This window comes from Canis lupus, chromosome 3 (assembly GCF_003254725.2).
Source record: "Canis lupus dingo isolate Sandy chromosome 3, ASM325472v2, whole genome shotgun sequence".
NCBI lineage: Eukaryota > Metazoa > Chordata > Mammalia > Carnivora > Canidae > Canis > Canis lupus.
The window spans coordinates 74,887,063-74,912,408 of record NC_064245.1 but is presented as its reverse complement, the minus strand read 5'-3'; the positions used below and the strand labels follow the sequence as shown (position 1 = coordinate 74,912,408).

The 25,346-nt window shown below is 40.3% G+C and overlaps 1 protein-coding gene across 1 annotated transcript in view; it reads left to right on the top strand.

Annotated features, from left to right (window-relative positions):
- Positions 1 to 25,346, top strand: part of NWD2 (NACHT and WD repeat domain containing 2) — a 174,574-nt gene that overhangs the window by 53,144 nt on the left and 96,084 nt on the right. Inside the window, 1 exon segment of the mRNA XM_025436945.3 lies at positions 8,973 to 9,061. Coding sequence (XP_025292730.1) covers positions 8,973 to 9,061 — 89 coding nt within the window.

Here is a 25,346-nt window from a genome sequence, read left to right as displayed (position 1 = left end):
TATTTTATGCAACTAATATTTTTAGGTTTAGTTATATACTTACCAGTTTCTTTGTACAACATTTTTTACATCTCAAACTTGACATTTGGAATAATTTTTTTTTCTATCCAAAATATAAATTTTTGAATTTTCTTCTAAGGAAGATGACAGGAAACTCCCTTTTTATTTTTCTAGAAGCATTCCTTATTGCCTTTTTTTTTTTAAAGATAATTTTGTTGTTTTTTCTCTCAGTGGAGTGAAGAAAATATTCTACAGTTCTTTTGCTTCAATACTGTTGCTGGTACCATGTCAGCTAAAAACATAATTGTCATTAATTGTTGTAGGTAATTGGTCTTTTTTCCATGGCTGTTTTTAAATCTTCTCTTGGTTTTGGTGTACTTCATTTTCACTATGAAATGGAATCCTATGTACTTATCATACCTGCAATTTGTTGGACTTCTTAAGGACTGGTATCTTCCAGCAAATCTGGGAAATGTCTAGCCACTATCTCTGCAATTACTGCCTCTCCTTGATCTCTCTCGTCTCTCTCTGGGACTTGAGAGACACATGTTAGATTTCAGTATTTCATCCATATCGGCTAATCTCTCAGATTTTTCTTTTCTTTGTCTCTCTCTCTCTACTGCATTCTGGGTGATTTATTCATACTTTTCTGTTCATTTATCTTTCTTCAGCTGTTTAACTATTCCATGAAGTTTTAATTTAAATGTTTTTCATTTCTAAAGGTAGTATTAGATTCTGTTTCTGAATCTTCTTTTATGATTTTTCTTGGTTTCCTACTCCTGCTTTATCCAATGCCTACTATTATTCTCTTTAAACATATTGAGTATTTATTTTGTATTCCAGATACTTCTGTAGTCCTATGTGAAGCTGATTCAGCTGGATTGTTTATTTCAACTCATGGTGCCTTCTTTCCTTGTATTTTTATTGTTTGTTTGCATGTGTATTAATGGGAAGTACAAGAGCACTTAATATTCCTTGGAATTTTTAATTTTCTGGAATTCATTAAGGCATCATTTAAAAATATGCTTCTCAGGCACCAGGGGTCAATGCCAAAATGGGACTATTTAAAAATAAGTTACAGACTTGAGATTTGTTAGATCTTAAATAAGATGAATTTACACTACTAACCTGCAAGACGTCTGGCTTGTGATCACACACATCAAGGAGATTGTTTTCTCTTCTTCCCCATGCAAATATAATTTTTCTTTTTGATGATTCATTTTTATTTACCCTCACATTGAAGATCTAGCTCTGTCCATGGGGCCATGTCCTTTTTCCTGTCAAACTCATCACTTTGAGTAGGGCTCTGTGCTTTGTCTTCAGCCTACCATTTATCCACATAAGACATAAACAATATTAGAAGTCTCTAAGATTTAATAGAAAATAACTAAAAATTGGCCTCAGGAATCCCTTAGCTTCTGAGATTCACCACACCTTGGACTGCTGTGCATTGCTTAGAGTTTTCCAACCATGTGACACATATAGAAAGATACATTTTTAAATTCTTAATATTTTAGCTGTGTTTAGGGTGATAATTGTTTCTTCGACATTATCAGAAACAAGTCTAGCACTATTAACTTTTTTTTTTAAGATTTTATTCATTTATTCATGAGACACAGAGAGAGAGAGAGAAAGAGAGAGAGAGGCAGAGACACAGGCAGAGGAAGAAGCAAGCTCCATGCAGGTAGCCTGACGTGGGACTCAATTCTAGGACTCCAGGGTCATGCCCTGAGCTGAAGGCAGATGCTTAACCATTGAGCCACCCAGGTGTCCCTGATTTCTTAAAATCTATTTGGTCTGAAATTATATACTCAGTCTGCTTTTGGTTATTGTTTGCATGTTATTTTTTTCTATCCTTTTACTTTCAACCTATTGATGTCTTTAAACCTACAATGTGTCACTTATAGATAGCATAAAATTAGATATGGTTTAATTATCCAGCCCGACCATATTTTGAGTGCTTATTCTTACTTAAAGTTATCAATGATATGCTTGGATTTATTTCAGACCTTTGGCTATTTGTTTTTTACATATCTCATGTCACTTTTCTTCATCTGCTCTCATGTTACTCTCTTCTTTGTTAAATATTTTAGTGTATCATTTTAATCCCTTTGCTGTGTTCTGTTTTTATTTAGTTGTGTTTTTTTAGTGCCCTAGGGATCACAAAATCTATCTTAATTTATTATACTTTAGATGAATACTAACAATTCTGGTAAAACATAAAGGCTTTGTTACCACTATGGCTCCATTTTCTCCTTCCTCTTTTGTGTTATTATCACCATGTGTTATATACATATGTATGTATGTTTTTTAAAACCCAACGATGCAATATTCTAATTACTGCTTTATTATATAGTCTTTTTTTCAAGAAATATAAAAAGAGGGAACCTATTAAATATTTTCAAATAACATATCTGACAAAGAGTTTCCAAAATATATAAAAAACTGATATAACTCAATACCCAAAAAACAAATAATTCAATTAAAAAGTGGGCAGAAGACATGAACAGACATTTCTCCAAAGAAGACATACAGATGGTCATGAAAAGATGCTCAAAAACACTCCTCATCAGGGAAATGCAAATCAAAACCACAATGAGATACTACCTCACACCAGTCAGAATGGCTAAAATCAAAAACATAAGAAACAAATGTGGGTGGGGGAAGATGGGGGAAATAGGGTATGAGGATTAAAAAATACACTTACAATGATTTTTAAAAATGCTTAAAATATTTTAAAAGTGTACATTTAAATTGGCAAATTTAAAGCCTACAATACAATATTGTTAACTATATCTACATCTCTATACATTAGATCTCTAGAACTTGCCCATCTTGCCTAAATGCAACTTTATACCCTTTGACTACACCTCCCCATTTCCCCCTTCAGCCCCTGGCACTCATCATTCTACTCTCTGCTACTCTGAGTTTGATTGTATTAGATTTTTGCCAAAAGTGAAATAGTAATTGTCTTTCTGTGTCTGACTTATTTCACTTAACATCATATCCTCCACATAGTTTTGTTGGACATGCAATTCTTGGTTGACTTTTTTTTCCCCTATTATTTGAGTATATTGTTCCATTACCCTCTGAATTCCACACCTTCTCATGAGAAATCAGCCCTTAATTGTATTCTTTCCCTGTATGTGATGAGTCATTTTTTTCTTGCTACTTTCAAGATTTGCTCTTTATCTTTGGTTTGACCATTTGACTAGGTGTCTAACCATGGATCTCTTAGTCATTATCCTGTTTGGGTTCTTTGAACTTCTTGGATGTGTGGATTAATGCCTTCCATTAAATTTGGGACATTTGAACAATCATTTCTTCAAAATTATTTTTCTCCTTTCTCTTACTCCTGTTCTTGGGACTCCCTTTACCTACATACCACTATAGTTGATGTTGTCTCACAGATTTCTGTTCATTATTCTTTAAACATGGTTACCTGAATTTCCTTGAAGATATTTATAATAGATGTTTTGAAGTCTTTATCAACTAAATTGCACATAGGAACCCGCTCAGAGACAATTTCTATTGACTCCTTACTTCTCCTGAGTAGGTATCACAGTTCTCTGTTTCTTTATATATCTCAACATCTTTTGTTGAAAAGTGAACATGTTAGGTAATACATTGTAACAAATCTAGATCTTGATTTTTACCTCAGAGTGTTTTTTTTTTTATTTGTTTGCATTTAAGGGATTCATTTAGTAACTTGCCTGGACTAAATTTATGGAATTTGTTCCCCACATGCAGGCATCTGCTGTCTCTGCCCAGCTATTTGATGGTAATGGTGATGGTGATGGTGATGATGATAATGAGGGTAATATGCCTGGCTTCCCAGGGGTCATCCTCTTTTCTGCATAGCTTAGTGTCAGTTAATGATTTTTCAGGAGTTTCTTCTTGAATGTCTCAAGCCAATGGGGCCTCTGTTCTCTGCCAGTGACTGTGTGGATTGGGAAACACATGCAAAGTTTAGACAGTGTTTAAACCTATTCCAGCTTTTACTTCCCACTAGATCTTTAATTTCCATGATATAAAGATGAATGAGAAAGTTCCTGCATTTCATGAATTTGAAAGTCTAATGGGGGAGACAAACTAATAAATTATGATAAAGTATAATGTATGATGTTATATAGAGGTGAGCACAGTGCTGTGGGATGAGCTTCAGAGAGCCGGTCTTTCTCTAACTATTAAGATTCCACTAAGTATGTTACCTTAGGGGCTCAGAAAGGTTGGAGTCTGCCAAGCAGAGGGATGTAGTAGATAGGGGATTCTATGCATGGAAAGCAGTATGTGTAAGGATAAGGTTTGGGTTCAAGTAATATCTGAAAAACTATGTAGGAGGGTACATGGCAGAGAGCAGTAGAAGAGGGAACACCACTGGAAAAGACATGTACGTCTGCTGAATGTTCTGGTCTTTATCTCCTGGGCCACGAGATGCCGGCCAAGGCCTTTATTGATCAAATTAGTTGCTGGTTTTGTTTTGTCTTAGATTTATGTCCAGCATCTCTGTGGAGTATAAGACTGCAATAAGGAGGTACAGGTAACACATCCATCAAATAGGAGACTTTTGGACCCTCAGGGTTGAGAGATGGTGAGTGCAAGACCAGAGAGTGGCCAAGTTCAAAGTTGTTCATGACAAAATTGTCAGGATTTGGTGATATTGAAGTAAGGAAGGATCAGTGTGGCTGGTTGGGCCCAGAGGGCCTAGAAGGCATGGAGAGGGGACAGCCTCTGGGAAGCCTCCAAATAAGAAATCAACCCAAACAAAACCAACAAAAACTAGATAGCATGTCCAGATGAACCAGTGGCTAACAGGCTAGGTGAAGAGGGAGAACCTAGGCAGGAGATGTACAGAAACCTGGGAGAACTAGCTGGAACAGCAGTTGTTGCAGAGGATGTGTGCTGGATCCTAAGTAAATTTTTATGAGCTGCCTAGAAAAAAGTGACTTACTCTCATACCCCTGGTCTTAAGTTTGGGTGAAGCAGGGACAGTAAGAAGGGCAACATGGTCATTTTGGCACTTATAGTAAAAATTTGGAATCAGTCTAAATCCTTCGTGAAGTGGGATAATGGTATTGATTAAGGATACTCCCTCAACTAAGGCTCTTCCTGTAACTCAGACACTGGACAGAGACTAGTCATCAGCTCTGAAATCATTGAGGAATTATTTGGAGTACAGCTCCTTAAAAAACCTAATAGTGCTGCACAAGTGTTCATGCATCTCCTCAAAGTGATAAGGAACTAGGCAGATACAAGTGGATGTGATGACGACGTAGAGTCAATGAGTCACTGATGTACTTTGTCTCTGATCTACACTTTTTTAAGAAGTCACTTTTTATGTGTGACATTCTGTAACTTAATGTTTCCAATTTATGACATTCTAATGTTTTTTAATTGCCAACCATCCGGATTTGCTGTTAGTGTGAATCAGGTTTTTTAATGTAATTAAGCCAGCTTATCTGTCACCCATTATAATTAATCCATTCCATCTTAATTACTTTTCCATTTCCAGAGCTAATCATCACATATTAATACAACTATAAGAAAATCTGAGTCATTTTTGTGATATAACTAATAACACAGTGTCTGTCAGATATGTGCATACGCTTTCTTCACAGCTTTTGGGAAGGTTCAACATAATTTGGTAAAATGTATTTAGTATTCTGCTGGAAACACAGAAACCAAAAGAGAAATCAGTATTTCATTCACTTACTTCATGCAACAAACTTTGGAAACCCCATCATTTATTTCCCAGAATTCCCCATAGTCTTGATTCTGTATCCATCCAGTGACAACCTGTAGCAAGTGCTTGTTTCTGGAGGTGATTACAGGGAAGCATCATCTGTCAGATAATTTTGGTCACTGGTGCATGTGTAGGTTTTTTTCATTCACTCAGTTCTTAATTGAGCACAATTCCGATCACTGGGGATGTAGCAGTAAATGAGACAGAAGAAGGTTGTGACTCTGTTTGAGCTCACATTGCAGTGGAGGAGACAGTAAGGAATAATAGCAAGAGTAGTGATGAGTGATGTGCAAAGGATTTGGAAGGTGACAGGACAGAGAGTTGGGTCCATAGATGGAGGGCTTGGAGAGGTCTCTCTGAGGAGGTAGCACTAAAGCTGACACCTGAATGAAAGGAGATGCCATGAGATGATCCCAGGACTGAGCATTACTGGAGGAAGTCCTAGCTAGAGCGAAGGCCAGGAGTAGGCACGTAATCTAGGTAGTGGTAAGAGAGCACTTTGGAAGAGGGAGAGTATTCATGGTAAGGAGTGTGGATTTCATTCCAAGTGCCATGCAGAGATGCTGGAGGGCTTTATGTGATCTGATTTGCATTTGCAAAAGATCAGTCTGGCTTCTCTCTGGAGAATAGATTAAAGGGGGGGAGGGGGCAAGAATGGGAATAGGGCAGTAGAGTCCAGATTTAAAGGTGAGTTGAGCATTCCTTTACTGTTCCATAAAGTTATACTGTGCGTCATTTTTCCAAGATTCTTTTTTTTTTTTTTTTTTTTTTTTAAGATTTTGACACAGGGAGAGAGAGCACAAGCAGGGGGAGAGGGAGAAGAAGGCTCCCCACTCAGCAGAGAGCCCAAAAATGGGACTCAATCCTAGGACCCTGGCTGGGATCACTGACCCGAGCCAAAGACAGAACTTAACCAACTGAGCCCTACAGGTGACCCCAAAGGTTGATTCTTTGCATAATTCCTATAGTTAGAGCAAACTGTGGAGTACAGCTCTCTAGATTCAAATCTGATTCCTCCAATTTAGAGGTCATCTAACTTCAGGCAAGTCTCTCAATCCCTTTATATTTCAGTTTCCTCATAAAAAATGGAATAGTAGGGTGGCTCAGTCAGTTAACTGTCCAACTCTTAATTTCACAGCTTGGGTCATGATCTCAGGGTCACAGTGGGATCAAGCCCCAGGTCAGGCTCTGTGCTCAGCATAGAATCTGCTGGAGATTCTCTCCTCTCCCTCTGCCCCTCCCTCAACTTGTGAGCTCATGCTCTCTCTCTCTCTCTTTCTCTCTCTGTAAATAAAAAGAATCATTTAAAAAAAAGATGCAATAGTAATTTTACCTATTTCATAGAATTGTCAGAAGTGACTAAGAAAATACATGTAGAAATACTTAGTACATGACAATAGTAAGCACTCAGTAAATATTAGAGATAATAGATGATATTTCTGTCTTAACCATCTATACCACATTCAGATGGCAGTACCTACTAATGAGTTACAATAACATTTATAAGAAATTTTTAAAAATTGCCCATGTATTATATTGGTACTATTTTAGCATACCTTAATCCTGTTTATTTAATGATGTAATAATTTAATATAATCATATTATTATTATGCATATTATTCCCAATTTCTACATCTGGTAGTATTTATTTTTAAAGTGACTTCTGTTATTTGCGTTTTAAACATCTGTATCTTTCTAGAGAGATTGATTGAATATTAATCAGCTTTATTGTGAAGTTAGTGTTTTCAGTCCTTAAAATGAGATGAAAGATGGTGGGCCTCTGATCCTGAAATTATATAAATCATATTAAAACTTACCTTACTGCCTCTACTAGTGCCATAATAGCACATGGACACTGCTCAAATGTACCACTCCCTCACTTGGTCCTCCTGCTTCCCCTTTGGACGTAGGGCCCATGTTGGACCTATGGTTAGAAAAGACCCTATCCATTTGGACTGTAGGGTAACCTAGAAGCCTTGTATTGAGTCTTTGGTTTCCCTATAAACACTGGTTTCTGTCACTATGTCAGGGCTGCAGCTGCATTTCAGACGCTTGAGATTGGTTATTTACGTCTCAAAATAGTCTTGACAACAGTGGGAAAGTAGAGTAGGTCAGCGCACCATATGGTTGAATTTGCATGGACAGATGAACTTGAGAATAATAAGGAAAGTCTTTTAAACTGGCTTTTAGCGATAAATGTGGGATGCAAATATTTCATAGCTATGGCTGGGATTGAGGTACACTTAGCAGATGGTATTTTTCAAGAGATAAGACATTAACCTAATTTTTTTAGATTGCTGTTCTCCTATTTCACTGGAGTTAGTTGGGCAAGGACAGCCTCTGTTTGCTGTGATCATTTTACAGCATCATTGATGCAGAGCAGCACCCAGCACAGGTGGCTTTGGAAATCCCTTTCAGTGCAAAACATTCAACATTAAATACATACTCTGTGGTTCTTCTGGTTTCAAGTTCTCTGTTGCTTCTCTTATGTTTTTTTTTAAGGACATGAAGAGTAAAAATGATTTTTGAAGTTTCTTCATGGTGTAACACATGCAAAACAATTACCCTCTCTGATACAACAGGCAGTCCTTGTGCCCAGGGTGGCAGGCGTTACTCTGCTAAACCTCTGACCAACTGAACCCACCAGGCATGCGATGTGCTAGTTTGGAAGTTGGCTCCCGCAATTTGTCTTTCCTAACCATTGTCCCAATTGCCTGGATACTGTACTGAATTTTTAAAAGTCGAATTATTCCTAAATACTATAGAAACGATGATAGAAATTGGATAAGTTTTGGAATCAGTAACTAATGTGTGTGTGATTTTGTAACTTTTGCATGTAATGGGGATAAAAACACCTGACAGCTGATAACCCTACGATTTTTCCTTCTGCCTTTTCCAAAGACAGCGTGGTCTGGCCATTTAAGAGATTCACATGAGGCTCTGGAAGTGTGAATTCCCAGCTCTGCCAGTACGCACGGAAGTGGCCAGTGGGGCTCCCCTCCATCCCACAGGCTTCTTGTACACGTCTGGCAGGGAGGTCTCCTCCCCCCACCCCACCCCTGCTCTGTTAGGAGCAGCTCTCCTCCCCCAGTAATCAAATATCCCATCATTTCATAATGGGCACCCAAGTTGATTATATTAATGCTAATATTTGTGAGCTTATCTTTTTTTCAGAAATATGTATGTGTGGACATAACTCCCTTTCTATGTGTTTGTTTTTCTACCACAGATACGGGAGCAGAAAGACAGGCACTAAGAGAAAATGTGTATCCCAAATTGAGAGAATTCTGCAGAGAAAACTATGGATTAGAATTTCAGGTAACTCTGACATTAATTTCATTTTTAGTATGTCAGCTCAATGACGTTTGTGCTTGCTTATTGTCACAACTTCGATGTTACCAAAAAAAAAAAAACATGTCTTAAGCCCTGAAATTTTTCATTTCTTTAAGCATGGGTAAAAAGGAACACTGGAAGATGGAAATAAAATATTTAGTCATTTTGGGGGGTGCCTGGGTGGCTCAATCAATTAATCATCTACCTTCAGCTCAGGTCATACTCCTAGGGTCCTGGGATCGAGCCCCACATTGGGCTTCCTGCCCAGTGGGGATCTGCTTCTCTCTGCCCTCCTGCCCCTTTCCTTCTATGCTGTCTCTCTCACACACATAAAATCTTAAAAAAAAAAAAAAAGTCATTTTTGGTATTTTGCACTTTTATGCTGTTTCTTGGCCCCTGCCTGCTATTAGCTCATCTTCTCCTTTAAAAAAAAAAAAATAAAGATTTTATTTACTTGTTTATTTGAGAGAGACATTGAGAAGGAGAGAAAGTGAGTAGGGAGAGGGGCAGAGGGAAAAGGAGAAGTGGGCTCCCCTCTGAACAGGGAGCCCGATGTGAGACTCGATCCCAGAACCCTGGGATCATGACCTGAGCTGAAGGCAGATACTTAACTGAACCACCCATGCACCCTCATGTTTTCCTTCTAACCATGTTTATTTGCTTCTTGCTAATCTCCACCCTTCTCAGGAAGGTGATGGTTGCTGAGCCCATGCCTCTCCGCTGTGGTCTCTAGAAATGGTTTGCACCTAAAAATTGGGACCAGCTTTCTCCCCGGTGTTTTCTTTTAGCAGTCTGGCCAGCCCCTTGCCTTCTAGCTTGCTTTTTAGTTTTTGTTCACATCGTAGAATGTCCTTTTTCCTATTTCAGGGATTTGCCATTTACCCAAATATAAAAAATAATAATAATAACATCAACCTTTCTAGAGACAATAACTCTGCACGACATTGCTAAAGTTCATGAACACCTTGGCATTTGTAGACACCACTGATTTTGCCACCTGATAGAAAAGTACTAGGAAACATTGGGCATATCTTGAACATCCTCAAATTTAAAAAGTGAGTGGCTCCTGGAACAGATAGCATTATTTAGCCAGAAGTTTTCAACCTCATTCACAACGGATATATTAAGTACATGTTTACATTGGTAAGTGAGGAGTATGTACCAGGGGTCTGTGGTATAAGAGTGCAAAATGCATCTTTGTTAGTGGAAGAAAACTCCACCCTTCATTTATTTCCTCCTGCATATTCATTTATTTCCTCATGATGCTTTCTGATGTGATGAATAAAATAGTTGATCTCCAAATGGCTTCAGTCCCCATGCCTGCTGTCAGCAGCAGGCCCTTAAATGACACACATATTGAACAATTACTCATAAATCACCATTTGCTAGGTAAATGGTGAACTTAAATTCCTTGTTGCGAATTCAGCACTGTCTTCTCTGAGGAACCTGATTCTACTGATAACAGGGTCTCAATTGTTACCAAAATTCCGATCCGTCAAGATTCGCAAAGACATAGATACTCCTTGGGGACTCAGTTACTCTAGAGAAAGTGATGTGTATCCAAACATGTTAATCCCATCTTTGAGTTTGTTTGGATTTGCATCTTTTTTTTTTTTTTTTAGTAGAAAAAGTTGTTGAGCCACAGACCAGCCTGCATGAAACATGGTATTAAAATCAGCTGAGGGGAGAAAAGTATATTTTCTAAATTATAAGCCCTCCCAGGAAGAGACCAATGAAGCCAGAGGAAAGCTGTAGAAGGCAAGGTCCATGGAATAAATTGACAGCAAAGATCATTCTAGGTAGGTGCATTGAATGAGTCATTGAGGTACTGGGCAGCAGTGGAAATCACATTAGGCAAAGAAAAGCTGGGACTGAACTCCCAACTTTCCACTGTGACTCCCTCAGTAGGTGTCTGAAATAGGAAGTGGTGACCGCTTTGTATCTAAAGTTCTGTTTGGAATAAAAATATGCAGGGTTGCGGAGATCCCTGGGTGGCTCAGCGATTTAGAACCTGCCTTTGGCCCAGTGTGTGATCCTGGGGTCCTGGGATCGAGTCCCACATGGGGCTCCCTGCATGGAGCCTGCTTCTCCCTCTGCCTGTGTCTCTGCCTCTCTTTCTCTATGTCTCTTATGAATAAATCAATAAAATCTTAAAAAAATATATGCAGGGTTGCATTTGCTTCCCACCTTCTGAGCTTAATAGTAGCTAAAATATATAATGCTTGAATCTTCTAAGAATATCCTTTTTAGTATAGTCTCTCTTTTAGTAGATTGATTATAGATCTCCCTGAAGATATGTTTTCTAGTGAGATGGCTCTCCTTTCTCAGCTGCAACAAAATGTGATGCTGGGAGCTTCATGAAAAAAAAGTAATTTACCTGTATAGTACTCTGGATTTCTTCTTTAGCTGTGCATTGAACCCAGAGGAAATGAATTTCTTAGACTTACCCAAACGTATACTGGTCTCTCGTAAGCTTCCTTGCCTTTTTTATGCTATTCCTCTCCATCCACAATGCTTTGCAACCAGCTTCTTCCCCTGCCACCCCCAAAGTTCTGCTCATTCTTAAGACTCTTGCAGATCCTAAGTCAGGCCCCCCTCTCCTTCTGACCACAGCCCTGGAGCTACATGTCCTCCGTGTGATTCCTTGAACACTTCAAGTGCATTCTCATTTAAGGTTTTTGCCCTGGCTGTACTTTCTTTGTGGAATGTCCACTCTGTCATCTTCACATTGGAGCTTTCTTAGGGTTCTCCAGATCTCCCCAAAAATGTTACTTCCTAGAGATGCTTCCCTCAGGACCCAATCTAAAGTAACCACCTAGGGGATTTCTTTTACATCACCCTATTTTAGTTATTTGCATAGCATGTGTCAGTATTGGACGTTTTGCCTTTTTCATGTATTGGCTTGCATATTGTCTCTGTCACACGAGATTGTAAGTTTCACAAGCACAGGGTCTTGTCTGCCTTCATGACAGCTGTATTATTCCTCATCCTAGAATAGTGCCCAACCCATAGCAAAAGTAGATAGGAAAAGTGTTGAACAAGTGGATGCCTTTCTGAGCATATAAATGAAGTCTCAGTCCAAATATTACTTGCTTAAGGAAGCTTTCACTGACCCCCTGGCCCTTCTAGGATATGCCATGTACCCTCCTCTTTGCTCCCTGTAATGTAATATGTAACTCTCAGTTGTGCATCCCATTTGTTCAAGAAGTATTTGTTGACCGTTGAGCACAGGCAAGGCAACATCCCAAGTGCTGCGAATACAAAACAACAACAACAAGAACAACAACAACAACAACAACAAAGATCCTCTTTTTATGGAGCTTCCAATGTTATTGGAGGAGGTAGACAATAAGCCATAAATACCCAGTGGTTATAGATGCATTTTATTGAGTAAATGCTTTTAGGAAAAGGAAGACAGGATAAGGAGATTAGGGAATGTCAGGTAGTCAGAGAAGGACTCAGTGATAACCTTGGAACAGAGATCTGTCAAAAGTGGTGGAGCAAGTCTTGCAGGTGGTGCCTTGGTAGGAGAATTCCAAGCATTGGCAACCAGAAAAAGGGAGTATGTTTAGAATATTCTAGGAACAGTAAAGAAGTCAAGTGTGGGTGGAGTGGAGTAAGAGAAATACTTGTAGTAGAGGACATCAAACTCATATGAGACCTTCTGTGCCAAGATTAAGGACGTAGAGTTGTCCTGAGTATGAAGGGAAAGGGGGACATTATAGGATTTGTATTTAAGAGGGTTGCTCAGGCTCTGTAAAGAGACTGGAATGGGGGTAGGGGGAGTAGTAGAAGCAGGAGGGTGGTGCAAGTTAAGAAGTGATCGTGGCAGGGACTAGAGCAAGTGATGGAGAGAATGAGACATCTGGTGAGGTAAAGTTTTCATCATCTGTCTCTAAGGTCTCAATGTTCTTAGGACTGGAACTGTGTCTTACTCAACATCTCCCAGCGATGAGTCAAGTGTCTGGCACCTAGTAGACCATTGAGTTAAATATTATGGAAGTGGTAGAAAATGCAATTACATTTTACACAAGACCTTCTAATTTTACCCCTATAAATGCCTGTTGGGCAGTGTCTTTAGTGTTTCCTTAATTTTTTTTTCATATAAATGAAGATGTTTAATGAAAAAAGGATAATCAAATCTTCTGATTATGAACTCCAGTTAGTTCTATGTATGATACACACAGGTCGGTTGTTGCCCAGGGATAGAAACAGATGAATGGAAGGAACATTGAGCTCACTCAGGGCAGAGAACACACATGGCTTCAGAAGAAGACAAGGTGTTTAAGGAATATGTCATTTGACTTGCCAGTGTTGGGTTAATGCCCTCAGTTACAGAGAAGAGGATAGAAAGGGAGAATGAGGGGAATAAGATGGGAAAAATAAAGGCAGATTGGGGTGAAAAGCTGGTGGTGCAGGACCCAGTGAATAAAGGACTCATATCCACAGGTGCCATCTGTTCTTACTTTCCAAGGTTTCTGCTCCATTCTTACTGCCCAGACTCTAGTCTAATCCTCAATGGTTCAAAAATTGGATAAATGATAGGACACCTGGGTGGTTCAGTGGTTGAGCATCTGCCTTCAGCTCAGGGCGTGATCCTGGAGTCCTGGGATCAAGTCCCACATCAGGCTCCCTGCAGAGAGCCTGCTTCTCCCTCTGCCTGTGTCTCTGCCTCTCTCTCTCTCTGTGTCTCTCATGAATGAATAAATAGAATCTTTTTTAAAAAATTGGATGAATGAAAAGCAACTGAGCTCTTTCCCCACTTACTGCCAGTTGGTTACAAGTTGTTGAGGAAGAGACTAGTTCTCACTTATTTTCAAGTCCCCAGGGCCTGAAATGTTTCACATTTAGTAGGGTTTAGTAAAAGCGTGCTAAGCAGAACTGCCCACACCATCGCCCTGCTTGAGTTTTTCTATACATCACCACCAGAGCAATCTTTACTTAAATGTCATGTTGTCAGTTCCTTTGTTTAAAAGCTTTTAATGGCTCCCTGCTGCCTACGGGGGTCCCTCTTTACTGTGACTCAGCTGTCTGTCCAAGTTCATTTCCCATTCTCCTCAACACAAACATGCACTCCAAGCCTGTCCTCAGAGCACGTCTTGTGGATTGCTCATTCTTGACTTTCTTATCAGAAATACCCTTTCTTGGAGCACCTGGGTGGCTCAGTCAGTGAAGCAATCTGCCTTTTGCTCAGGTCATCATCCAGGGGTCCTGGGATTGAGCCCCACATTGGGATCCCTGCTCGGTGAGGAGTCTGCTCCTCCCCCCAACTCTTTCTCTCTCTCACAAATAAATAAATAAAATATTTTTAAAAGATTTTATTTATTTATGAGAAACACAGAGAGTCAGAGATACAGGCAGAGAGAGTAGCAGGCGTCCTGTGAGGAGCCTGATGTGGGACTCAATCCCAGGACCCTGGGATCATGACCTGAGCCAAAGGCAGACACTCAACCACTGAGCCACACAGGTGCCCCTAAATAAATTATTTAAATCTAAATAATCTAAATACCCTCCCCATTTATGTTCCTTCTGAACTGACCACTAAGCACCCCTCAGACAGATTGATGCCTTTGGTCAAAGGTCTTCTGTTGTACTCAGAAAGGCATTGGGCATCAGGCTCCCTGCTCAGCGAGAGCTTCTCCCTCTCCCTATGCCTCTCCCCAACCTGTGTTCACTCTTTCTCTCTCTTACTCTCAAATGAATAAATAAAATCTTTAAAAAAAATACCCTTTCTCTTCTCCATCCTGCCCCTGTCCTCAAAATCCAGCTCAAGGCCTAGCTTTCTTAAAAAGTCTTTTCCAATTTCCAATTATCCTTCCACTTCTACTCTGTGAACTCTTATAAGTCCACCCCTCCCAGCTCCCCCACTCTGATACTCTGAGCCAGCAGTAAACCCATTAGGGCAGGAATCTCTAAAGGGGGTGCTTGACTCATCTGGGGGCTTAGGACACTTCCATTTTGAACATGATCCTCATTTGAGTCCAGTCCTTCAACTCTGTGTCATTCCTTAACAATACCTTCTGAGAGCCAGCTTTTTTAGTGGCACCTAGTATTTATTTCATTTCATCTTAGTTACCAGTGTTTGTGAACCTGTTCCTTTTTCTTCACCTTTAACATCCAGTAAACCCAGGGTTTTTCCCATCATCACACCCCCAGTGAGAGTGCTGTCTTGTCTTTGAACCTGTGCCTGTGAGTGGTCCTCATGTCTGCATCTCTGACTCTCTCTCCTCTAGAGTTACATGAAGATAATTCTCTGGTTTGGGAATATTAATATATCTGAGTGGAAACCATCCTTCTCCCCTTTTGTAGCTTCTCAACTGTTGCTATTTTCCAGTCTTCCAAACTTCAAAATCCTGGCTTCTAGTGTATTCTTCACTCTTGACAACCTACAAATTGCCTGTTCCTGTTGATTCATCTGCCACAGTGTTTCTTAGAAGCTCACCTTTTCTTCCCATTTCACAAGACTCTGTCTTTACTCAGCCTTCCGTTTCTTAATAGCTGAGTGACTACAGCAGCCTTTTCCTGATCTTTCCCTATCCTGGGTGTTCTGTCTTCTGGGCCAGACTATATACAGATGCTCAAGTCCTCTTCCTTAAGCAGTATTTACCAAATTTAATTTATTTTTTCACATTTTTACTTCTCAGAAATAGAATTCATCTTACAAATAAACGGCGTGTTGTGGTGTAATTGACAATGTGTTTCTTTTTTTAGTGGAACATACAGTATTGGGGCAGCCTACAACTGATCATGTTTGCGATTCAATAAAATACAGTACATTATGTCATTTATGGGGGATAATGGAAACGTGTATTTTTCTGTTAGACTAGGATTCAAATGCTAGGTTTGCAAATTACCCATTCGGTGACTCTGGGCAAATTGCTTGATTTCTTTGACAGAGTTGACCCTTCTATAAAATTAATGGGATAGTGTCCATCATCCAAGATCATGATGAGAAGTCATGAGATAACACAAAGTGCCTGGCACATGGAAAGTACTCAGCCAATGTTAATTTGTTACTGCCTTTCACTTTTTTAAGTCTTTTCTCCTAATTAAGAACTTGAATAATTAATGAAATTATTTATATGCATTTTTCTCATGTCTTTTTGAGTACAGCAGAAGACCTCTGACAACGGTATCTATCTGTCTGATGGGGTGCTTAGTGGCTGGTGCAGAAGGAATATAAATGGGGAGAGTATTTAGGAAATATTATATCACATACTAGAAAGACTAAAAACTTTAAAGGTCAGGCTATCAGCTTGAGAGAATATTTCACTAAATTCTTTTAATCATTTCCTTAGCACGTCAATGGTACTGTAGCACTCTGAGCCTGGAGATCTAAAATACAGAGTTTGTCCCTAAAGCAGAGCCAGAACCTACCCCACGTAGTCTCTGGGAGGATGTGAGAAGGGGAGAGAAAGGAAGTGTCAGTAGATACACTTTTCCTTTCCTTATTCCAAGTTCTGCTTCAGAAAAGGGGCTGTGGGTTGGATAAATGAAAATGAGTAGATAGGTAGTACTAAGGGGATCTTGCCTCTGCTGTCTACTTAGGACTCCAGAAAGAGATGGCCATACGTTAATCACACCCCACCCCTGCAAATAGTCATGGGCATGGGCATGTCATGGCCATGGCAGCAAGCAACCATGTAGTTTAACTTTCCCAAGCTCCCTTCAGTTATCATGTGTCATATATGCTGAGTTAAGAGCCAATGCTAGTCTCCATGACCAGGAAGAGGTGACCTCAAAAAAGGCCCATGGTGAATAACTGGATGGAGCACAGGCCCAAGGTTGAGGGTGGCTCATCCGTAGCAGGTTAGTCAGCCTGGCTTGGCTGCAGAGCCACACCAGGATCTGACCAAACTGAGAGGGAAAGACCAGTCCATGGGTGACAACCACCCCAAGCCCAGCCATGATGCCAACAACCAGGCAGATAGTGGGCATCATGTGTGGACCATGCCCAATAACTCCCATTTCTTCCCCTCAGGATATGAGGTCCTCTGGAGATCATCTTCAGGAAAAGAAGCAGGGGGACAGGGAAGCCCAGTCTTTTGAGAGACTCAGCATTCTGATCGAGGAGAGAATAAGCACTTTTCATAGACTCCTTGCACACATCAGTTCAGACTAAGGTTTAAGGTGGACAGAACCGAAAGTTCACTTCCTCCTGCTAGCCAGAGGGTGGAGGCTTGGACAGGAAGCCCACAGTAGTCTCACACAAAATTAAGAAGCCACATCCTCTGTGTGCATCCAGGTTGTGGGTTAAGTGAAATTCCATGAATCTCACATCAGCTTCATCCTTGGGAAAGATTGCTGACTTGAATTGTCGCTTGGTCTCACAGCGGAGGTGCGTCCCCAGTTGCCTCCACCCACCGTTCCTCTACCCCAACCTTCCTGTTCTTTTCCAGCCCCATCTCCTTCTCTGTTCTCACTTTTTTTCTTCCCACCGTCTGCCTGCTAACCAGTCTTAGAACACGTTTTGCCTCCCGTGTTGCCAGAACGCATCATCGACTTTCTAACTGACAGGATACATTGTGATGCCCTTGGTCTGTTCTCCACGTTGTCAACGAAATCACCTTTTTCCCATTTCCTCTAAAGCGAGAAACGTGTCCTCTCGTTGGATCACACGCTGTTTCGCTTGGGCCAGCACGTCAGTTTGTCTGGCTCACTTCACATTTCAGTTCTGTCTGTCAGGACCTGCGCAGGTCTTATTACCAAGTTGATATTCTCTGGAAGAATCGGAAGCATGAGACATAACCCTTCTCCCATCCAGGAGCCAGTTGGTGAAAGAGGGGGAGGAAGATTGATAAAGTCGGGAAAGGGAAGGAAAGAAATATGTCATAATTGACCTTCGTCATGCCAACGTAATTGTAGGGGTTGACTCGTCATTTCTGCAGCATGGGAGGGCTCTTCTGGAATTCTCATGCCTGACTTCCTAAGACAGCATTATTGTTCATCCTTCACTTGTATGCTCAGACACTCTTCTGCCTAATAGTTCTCCTCAGTATAGAGCACTGGCACTGTGGGGAGCTCCAGAACCTACTGGATGAGCTACACTTTGCTGAACATTAAATTCTGCTCAGTTGTGGCTGGCTGGTGACCCCAGTCCTGGAAATCACCCAAGAAGACTAGTCCTTCACTAAGCAGAATGAGAGATCCTCATTTGCAGGTGACATTTAAGTGTCCCAATTGTGTATGGTCACTGTGAAGCCTTTCTCACATTCTTAACACAAGGCAGCTCTTTCTTCCCATCCTCATTTTTCTTTTTTTGTTTTTTTTTTTAAGATTTTATTTATTTATTCATGAGAGACACAGAGAGAGAAGCAGAGACACAGGCAGAGAGAGAAGCAGAGACACAGGCAGAGAGAGAAGCAGGCTCCGTGCAGGGAGCCCCATGTGGGACTTGATCCCAGGACCCTGGGATCACAACCTGAGCCAAAGGCAGATGTTCAACCACTGAGCTACTCAGGAACCCCTCATTTTTTATTTCTTGTAGCAGGGAGAGGAGACCTTTAACAAGACTGCACAGTAAAAAGATCACTCATTTAAGAGATCTTCTTTGTCAGTAATTAGTTATAAACTGTTGAAAAAGTGTCTTCAGCTCAGTTTTCTATCTGTAAAACCAAGTGTTTCTTGGGCTTGGTCTTGGCTTTCATTGGCTTCCACAGTGATGATCCTGTGACCCTATCATCTCTGTATGGACAGGCCATCAACATTTTTGTCTTGGCAGGTCTGTTCTATCTAAGAAGTCCCTCTTCTCCAAGAAACAGTCTCCTGTGCCTTTAACCTTCAAGTCCAGGGATGCCTGGGTGGGTCAGCGGTTTAGTGCCTGCCTTCAGCCCAGCATGTGATCCTGGAGTCCCGAGATCAAGTCCCACATTGGGCTCCCTGCATGGAGCCTGCCTCTCCCTCTGCCTGTGTCTCTTCCTCTCTCTGTGTATGTCTCTCATGAATAAATAGATAAAATATTTTTTTAAAAAAAGTTAAGTCCAGATTTCTTCACTGTTGTCTACCCCCAAATCCCCAGGGCTAGATTTGGCGATCCCCTGGGCCTCATTTATTTATTGACAGACATTTACTGAGCCTCTGCTCTGCACTAGGCGGAGTTGTGGGGACAGTGGATACCCTTGTATTGAAAGCCAATCTCATTCGTGCCTTCCTGGAGTTATGAGCAGTGGTGAGGGTGCCACTGGCTACAGTGGAAATGTGGGGTGCTCTGGGCATGCTGCTCGAGGCATACGAACAGCAGTTGGGGAACTGATGTCCAGGCTGAATCCTGAAGGATGGATGGAAGGAGATGCCCATGTTGAAAAGAAAATTTCAGGGACCCTGGGTGGCTTGGCAGTTTAGCACCTGCCTTTGGCCCAGGGCATGACCCTGGAGACCCAGGATCAAGTCCCACATCGGGCTCCCTGCATGGAGCCTACTTCTCCCTCTGCCTGTGTTTCTGTCAATCTCTTTCTCTCTCTCTCTCTCTCTCTCTCTCTCTCTCTCTCTCTCTCATGAGTAAATAAATAAATAAAGTCTTTAGAAAAAATTTTAAGCAGAAGGAACATCTTTTCCTAGGCATTTGAGAAAGAACTTTATGTTGTACTGACTGCCTACCAGGCGCTTATTCTAAATGCTGTGTGTGCGTTACGTTGTTTAATCATTGCCATAAGCCTCATCAGTAAATTCTATCTTCTCCACTTTATTGCACGAGGACACTTAGAAACACAGAAGTGAATCACTGCTAGAGATCTCACAGCCAGTAAGCAGCAGCATCAGGATTTGAACCAAGGCAGGGTGGCCCCCATGTCCAAGCTGCTCTTAAGTCACTGCCCTGAAAAGCTTCTTGCATTTATTTACACATTTCACAAAAATGTATGTGGGTAGGTACAGATGTGTAAATATAAGGATTTGTGTAAATATACATGCGTGTATAGACATACAGGCATCTCAGCATATATTTACACACGTACAAACACGTGTGAAGAGTATATATGTAGCTAGAGCATGAACAGTGAGGGAGAACATGACATGAAATGAGGTCGGGGAGTTAGGTAAGGACTAGTTCATGGGGGTCTCCTAAAGTAGGTCAGAGATCCTGGATCCTGCCTTCAGGCCGATAGCGTGTATTTCAGGAAGCACCATAAAGTTAATAGCCCAGGGTCAAATCCCACCTCTCCTGCTTGCTACCTCTGGGACCTGGGACAAGTCACTTTCTCTTTCATTTACATGACAGAGAAAATATTCCTAATCTACTTTAGAAGTTTAAGGAGTGACGTAAACTTATGTGACTACTTCATAAGTTTAAGTAGAGTCATAAGTGACTCTGTGTAGTGTCTGGTAGAGGAAGAGGAAGTCTCAGCTCTGGTGATCAGATCTGCCTCAGTATAGTGAACGGAGTGGAAGGGGCAAGGAGAGAAGCGAGAAGCTACCGTAGGGAGTCACAGTAGAAAGACAGGCACAGGTGCACTCGGGGGCCTTCCGAAACCTTGGTTGCTGAAATTCCAGTGATGGGGACAGAGCCAACTTTGGGTTTTTCACTCAGGACATACTTTGTGGTTGGTGTGCTGCCACTGAAGAAAGTGGGTTCCCGTATGCAGCCTGCAGCTACTCTTGCTTTCTGGAATGAGCTTCTCCAGCTTATACTCAACACAGATGCACCCACAGTGGCTTCTGCCTCGCAGCTCTTTCTCTGCCCCCAACAACTCCTGCTGCCTTCTCTCTGCCTGCATGTCCATTAGGCCTAGAAAGTCAGAGGTCTTGCCATCTATGGTTTATTTTTCTTTACTATCACATTATAATTTTTAGGGCTGTCCAGAGGCTAAGTCTCCCAAGATGCAGAGACCTCATGGGTGAGCATTTAATCGTCTCATGAGGCTTTGGGTGAAGCATCCTCCTACATCAGACTGTTGGACCCTCTTTCTGGTGATTGTGAATGACCATTTGGGCCAGCCCATTCTCCCAGGGCTTGATTTAGCACCCGACTTTCCAGGAAGATTCCCATCTTAGTCATGTTCCCGTACATCTTAGTCCTGTGTCTCATGACCAAGATAATAATCACAAGGTGACCTAATGTCAGTATTTGCTATAGTTCTCGTAAAAGTGCGGCCATGGATGATGTGGAGCTAAAGAGGGGTTGTTGTTGTTGTATCCCCTGCATCTCAGGGAAGTCGTTCTAAACATAGCAAGAATTACATACCTATACACCATAACTCACCACTGGTAAACGGTATCTGGGGAACCTAGTCTGAAGTTAAAGACTCCTCCCTGTTTACTAGAACACTCTAGTAACAGGACACAACTAAATAAAAACCAAAGGAGTGCTGTATTGACCTTGAAATTTATGTCCACAGCACAGTAATGTTGCCCTCCTTCAAAACTTTCTGACCTGTTATGTGTTCTTTTGAATATTTTTAGTGGTGGCAGATGTGAATTCCTTTAAGAATAGGCGTGATTTTTTAAAAGCACTAAAGGTCTTTTCGAAGCTATATCTTATCTACATAAAAACCAGTAGGCTAGGAAAATACCATTTTTAATAAAAACAAACCTAACAATACAGTGACAAGAGTTTTGGTTTTTTTTGTTTGTTTGTTTGTTTGTTTGTTTTTTAATACAGAATGAGATAATTCCTGCAGAGGAAATTATAGGGCAGTGACAAAATCCTTCAAACAGACCTGTAGCCTCCCTCTGGAATAACTTTGAGAAACAGCCTTCATTTCAGTACTGCTTTTATTCAAAAACAAAATCTGTCATGTCATCTCTGTAGTTCCATTTTTGCTTTGCATTCAGGTAGTGTCTTATTATAGCATGGGAAAATTGAGAAGGAAAATATTTTGGAAAACACTTAAAAGCTCTTTCTGAAGAAATGATAGTGCAGAGCTGTTATGAATTCAGATTTGACCTTTTTCTGGGTAAATCATGAGGTCATTATATGTTTCTTACAGGTTGCTTTATTGTTTGTTTGGTAATCTTGGTATTTAAATGGCTATGTCTGATTCAAGTGGCAAAATTTGTTACGGCTTTTATTTGCTGGCTTTTTGTTTTCAAACTTATTCAGCACATGAAAATCATGATAAATTAGCCTCCCTAAGAATATTTTAAAGCAAGTTCAATGGTTTTAAGTAAAAAAAAAAAAAGATAAAATCGAATTACTTTCCCAAGTGTTTATACCTAATGATGAAATAAGTAAAGGCACATAAAATGTGCTGTCAACAAGTTAGTATTCCAATAAATAGTAAATTAGATTCAGTGTCTGCAGTGCCTGGACATTAGGCTAAAAGCTAAACTTAATTTTTGTAAGTATATAATAAATCTTGTCTTGTTGAGCACTTTGGATTCCACCCGCTTTTTGCCAGCTATTGATCATGCGGATATATGGCAGATTTGCTTGGCCAAAATGGTGTTTTGTGAGGCATAAGTTAGATATTTCATTTATTTATTTCCTCTCTGCCTTCATGGTTGCTTGATTTTATCTTTTTTCATCATTTTCTGCCCATAAAGACATTTGAGAAAGAATAATTTAAAGGAGGAAAGCTGGAAGCTAGAGAACATTCAAAGAAAGTGACCAAAGGAAGGAGACATGGAATTAGAAAGGCCTGGATGAGGGCCAGGGTGACCAGACTTTAAATAACAGATGCAAACACTATTACAAAAGACTTCCATTGGTGGCAAATAAATCATGTGCCCCTTAGGCTTCTATTTAAAAACATAAGTGAAAGCCTTGTTTTGATTTTTACCTTCGTCATTTGTTCCATATATATTTGGTTAGATCTAACTGTTTACTCTTAAAATGCCAGGTGCTTGATTTAAACATCTGTTCTTGCACTCAATTATACTGTGAGGAGGGGATGTAAGACCTATAGAAAATCACAAGACTAAATAGAGGTACAAAGTGTCATTGTAATGTAATCCACATACACAAAATTCTCCCATTTAAAGTGTATGATTTGTGGGACGCCTGGGTGGCTCAGTGGTTGAGCGTCTGCCTTTGACTCAGGGTGTGATCCCAGAGTCCTGGGATCGAGTCCCACGTCGGGCTCCCTGCATGGAGCCTGCTTCTCCCTCTGCCTGTGTCTCTGCCTCTCTCTCTGTCTCTCATGAATAAATAAAACCTTTCAAATATATATATATATATATTTAAAAATAAAGTGTATGATTTGCATGTTCTAGACATTTCACATAAATGGCATCACACAACATATTCCTTTGTGACTAGCTTCTTTTACTTAGAACAAAGTTTTCAAGTCTGGATGAACAACATGTTCCATCCATGTTGTAACATCAGTATTTCGCTACTTTTTATTGCTGAATAATATTCCATTTATAGATATACTGCATTATATTTATTCATTGAACCCTTGATGAACATTTGAACTGTTTCCACCCTTCAGCTATTATGAATAATGTGGCTATGAACATTCGTGTGCAAGTTCTCATGTGGACATATGCTTTCATTTATCTAGGAGAACCGCTAGGTCATGTGACAACTGTTTAACCATTTGAGAAACTGCCAGGCTTTTTTCCAAAATGGCTGCATTTTATATTCCCACCAGCAATGTTATGACATTGCTCCACATTTTCATTAACACTTGTTATCAATCTTGTTTACAACAGCCATCGTAGTATGAAGTATTATCTCCTTGTGGTTGATTTACATTTCCCTGATGATTAATGACCTTCAGCATCTTTTCATATATTTATTGGCAATCTGTACATGTTCCGTGGAGAAATGTCTACTCAGATTCTTTGTCCATTTTCAATCAGGTTGTCATCCTATTGAGTTGTAGGAGTTCCTTATGTATTCTAGATGCAATTCCACTATCAAATAGGGCGCTCTTTTTACTTTCTTGATAGTGTCTTTTGAAGCAAAGCCCAAAACTTCAATTTTGAGGAAGTCCAATCTGTCTCTTTTTTATCTTTGGTTACTTGTACTTTGCTGTCATATCTAAGAAACCATTGTCAAATCCAGGTTCACAAAAATTTACCCCTATGTGTTCTATAAAACTAGTTTCATTGTTTTAACTCTTCAATTTGTGTCTCTAATCTATTTCAAGTTAATTTTTGTAGATGGTGTGAGGTCGGGTGTCTAACTACATTATTTTGCATGGGGATATCCAGTTGTTTCCCTGCCATTTGTTGAAAAGACAATTCATTCCTCATTGAATTCTTTTGGCACCATGTTGAAATCTGTTCACCATAAGTATGAGGATTTACTTCTGGATTCTCAGTTTTACTCCATTGAATATCCTTAGGCCAGTACCATACTACCTATTGTACCTTTGTAGTGAGTTTGAATCTGGAAGTGAGAGTCCTCCAAATTTGTTCTTCTTTTACAAGATTGTCTTAGCTATCCTAGGTCTCTTTTAGGATCAATTTGTCAATTTCTGTAAGTAAGCCACTTGGGAGTTTTATGATGACTGCACTGAATCTAAAGATTAATTTGGGTAGTATTGCCATCTTGATTCTCCCAGTTCATTTACTTGGGATGTCTTCCAGTTTAACTCAGGTTATCTTTAATTTCTTTCAATAGTGCTTTGTAATTACAAGAGTATAAGTTTTACTTTTCTTTGGCTTAATCTGTTCTTAAGCTTTTTATTCTTGCTGATGGTCTTTTAAATGGAATTGTTTGCTCATTCCTAGTGTGCATAAGTATATTTGTTTTTTGTATATTGATCTTGTATCCTACAACTTTGCTCAACTCGTTATTAGTTCCAACATTTTAAGACTATTTATTTTAGAGAGAATGAGAGCTCACATGCAGCAGAGTCATGGAGGGTGTTGAGGAGGAGTGACAGAGGTGGAGGGAAGAGGAAGAGGGAAAGAATCCCAAGCAGACCCCATGCTGGGCATGGAGCCCAACACAGAGCTCAGTTTCACAACCCTGAGATGATCACCTGAGCCAAACCCAGTCAGATGCTTGACTGAACCACCTGGGTACCCCTAGTTCCAACATTTTTTAGTGTTTTTTTTTTTTTGAAGATTTTATTTATTTATTCATGAAAGACACACAGAGACAGAGAGAGAGACAGAGAGAGAGAGAGGCAGAGACACAGGCAGAGGGAGAAGTAGGCTCCACGCAGGGAGCCCGATATGGGACTTGATCCTGGGACTCCAGGATCACGCCCTGGGCCAAAGGCGGGTGCTAAACTGCTGAGCCACCCAGGGATAACTTTTTAGTGGTTTTCTCAGGATTTTTAATATATAAGATTGTATCATCTATGAATAAAGATAGATCTACTTCTTCCTTTACTATCTGGATGCATTTTATTTCTTTTTCTTGCCCAATTTCCCC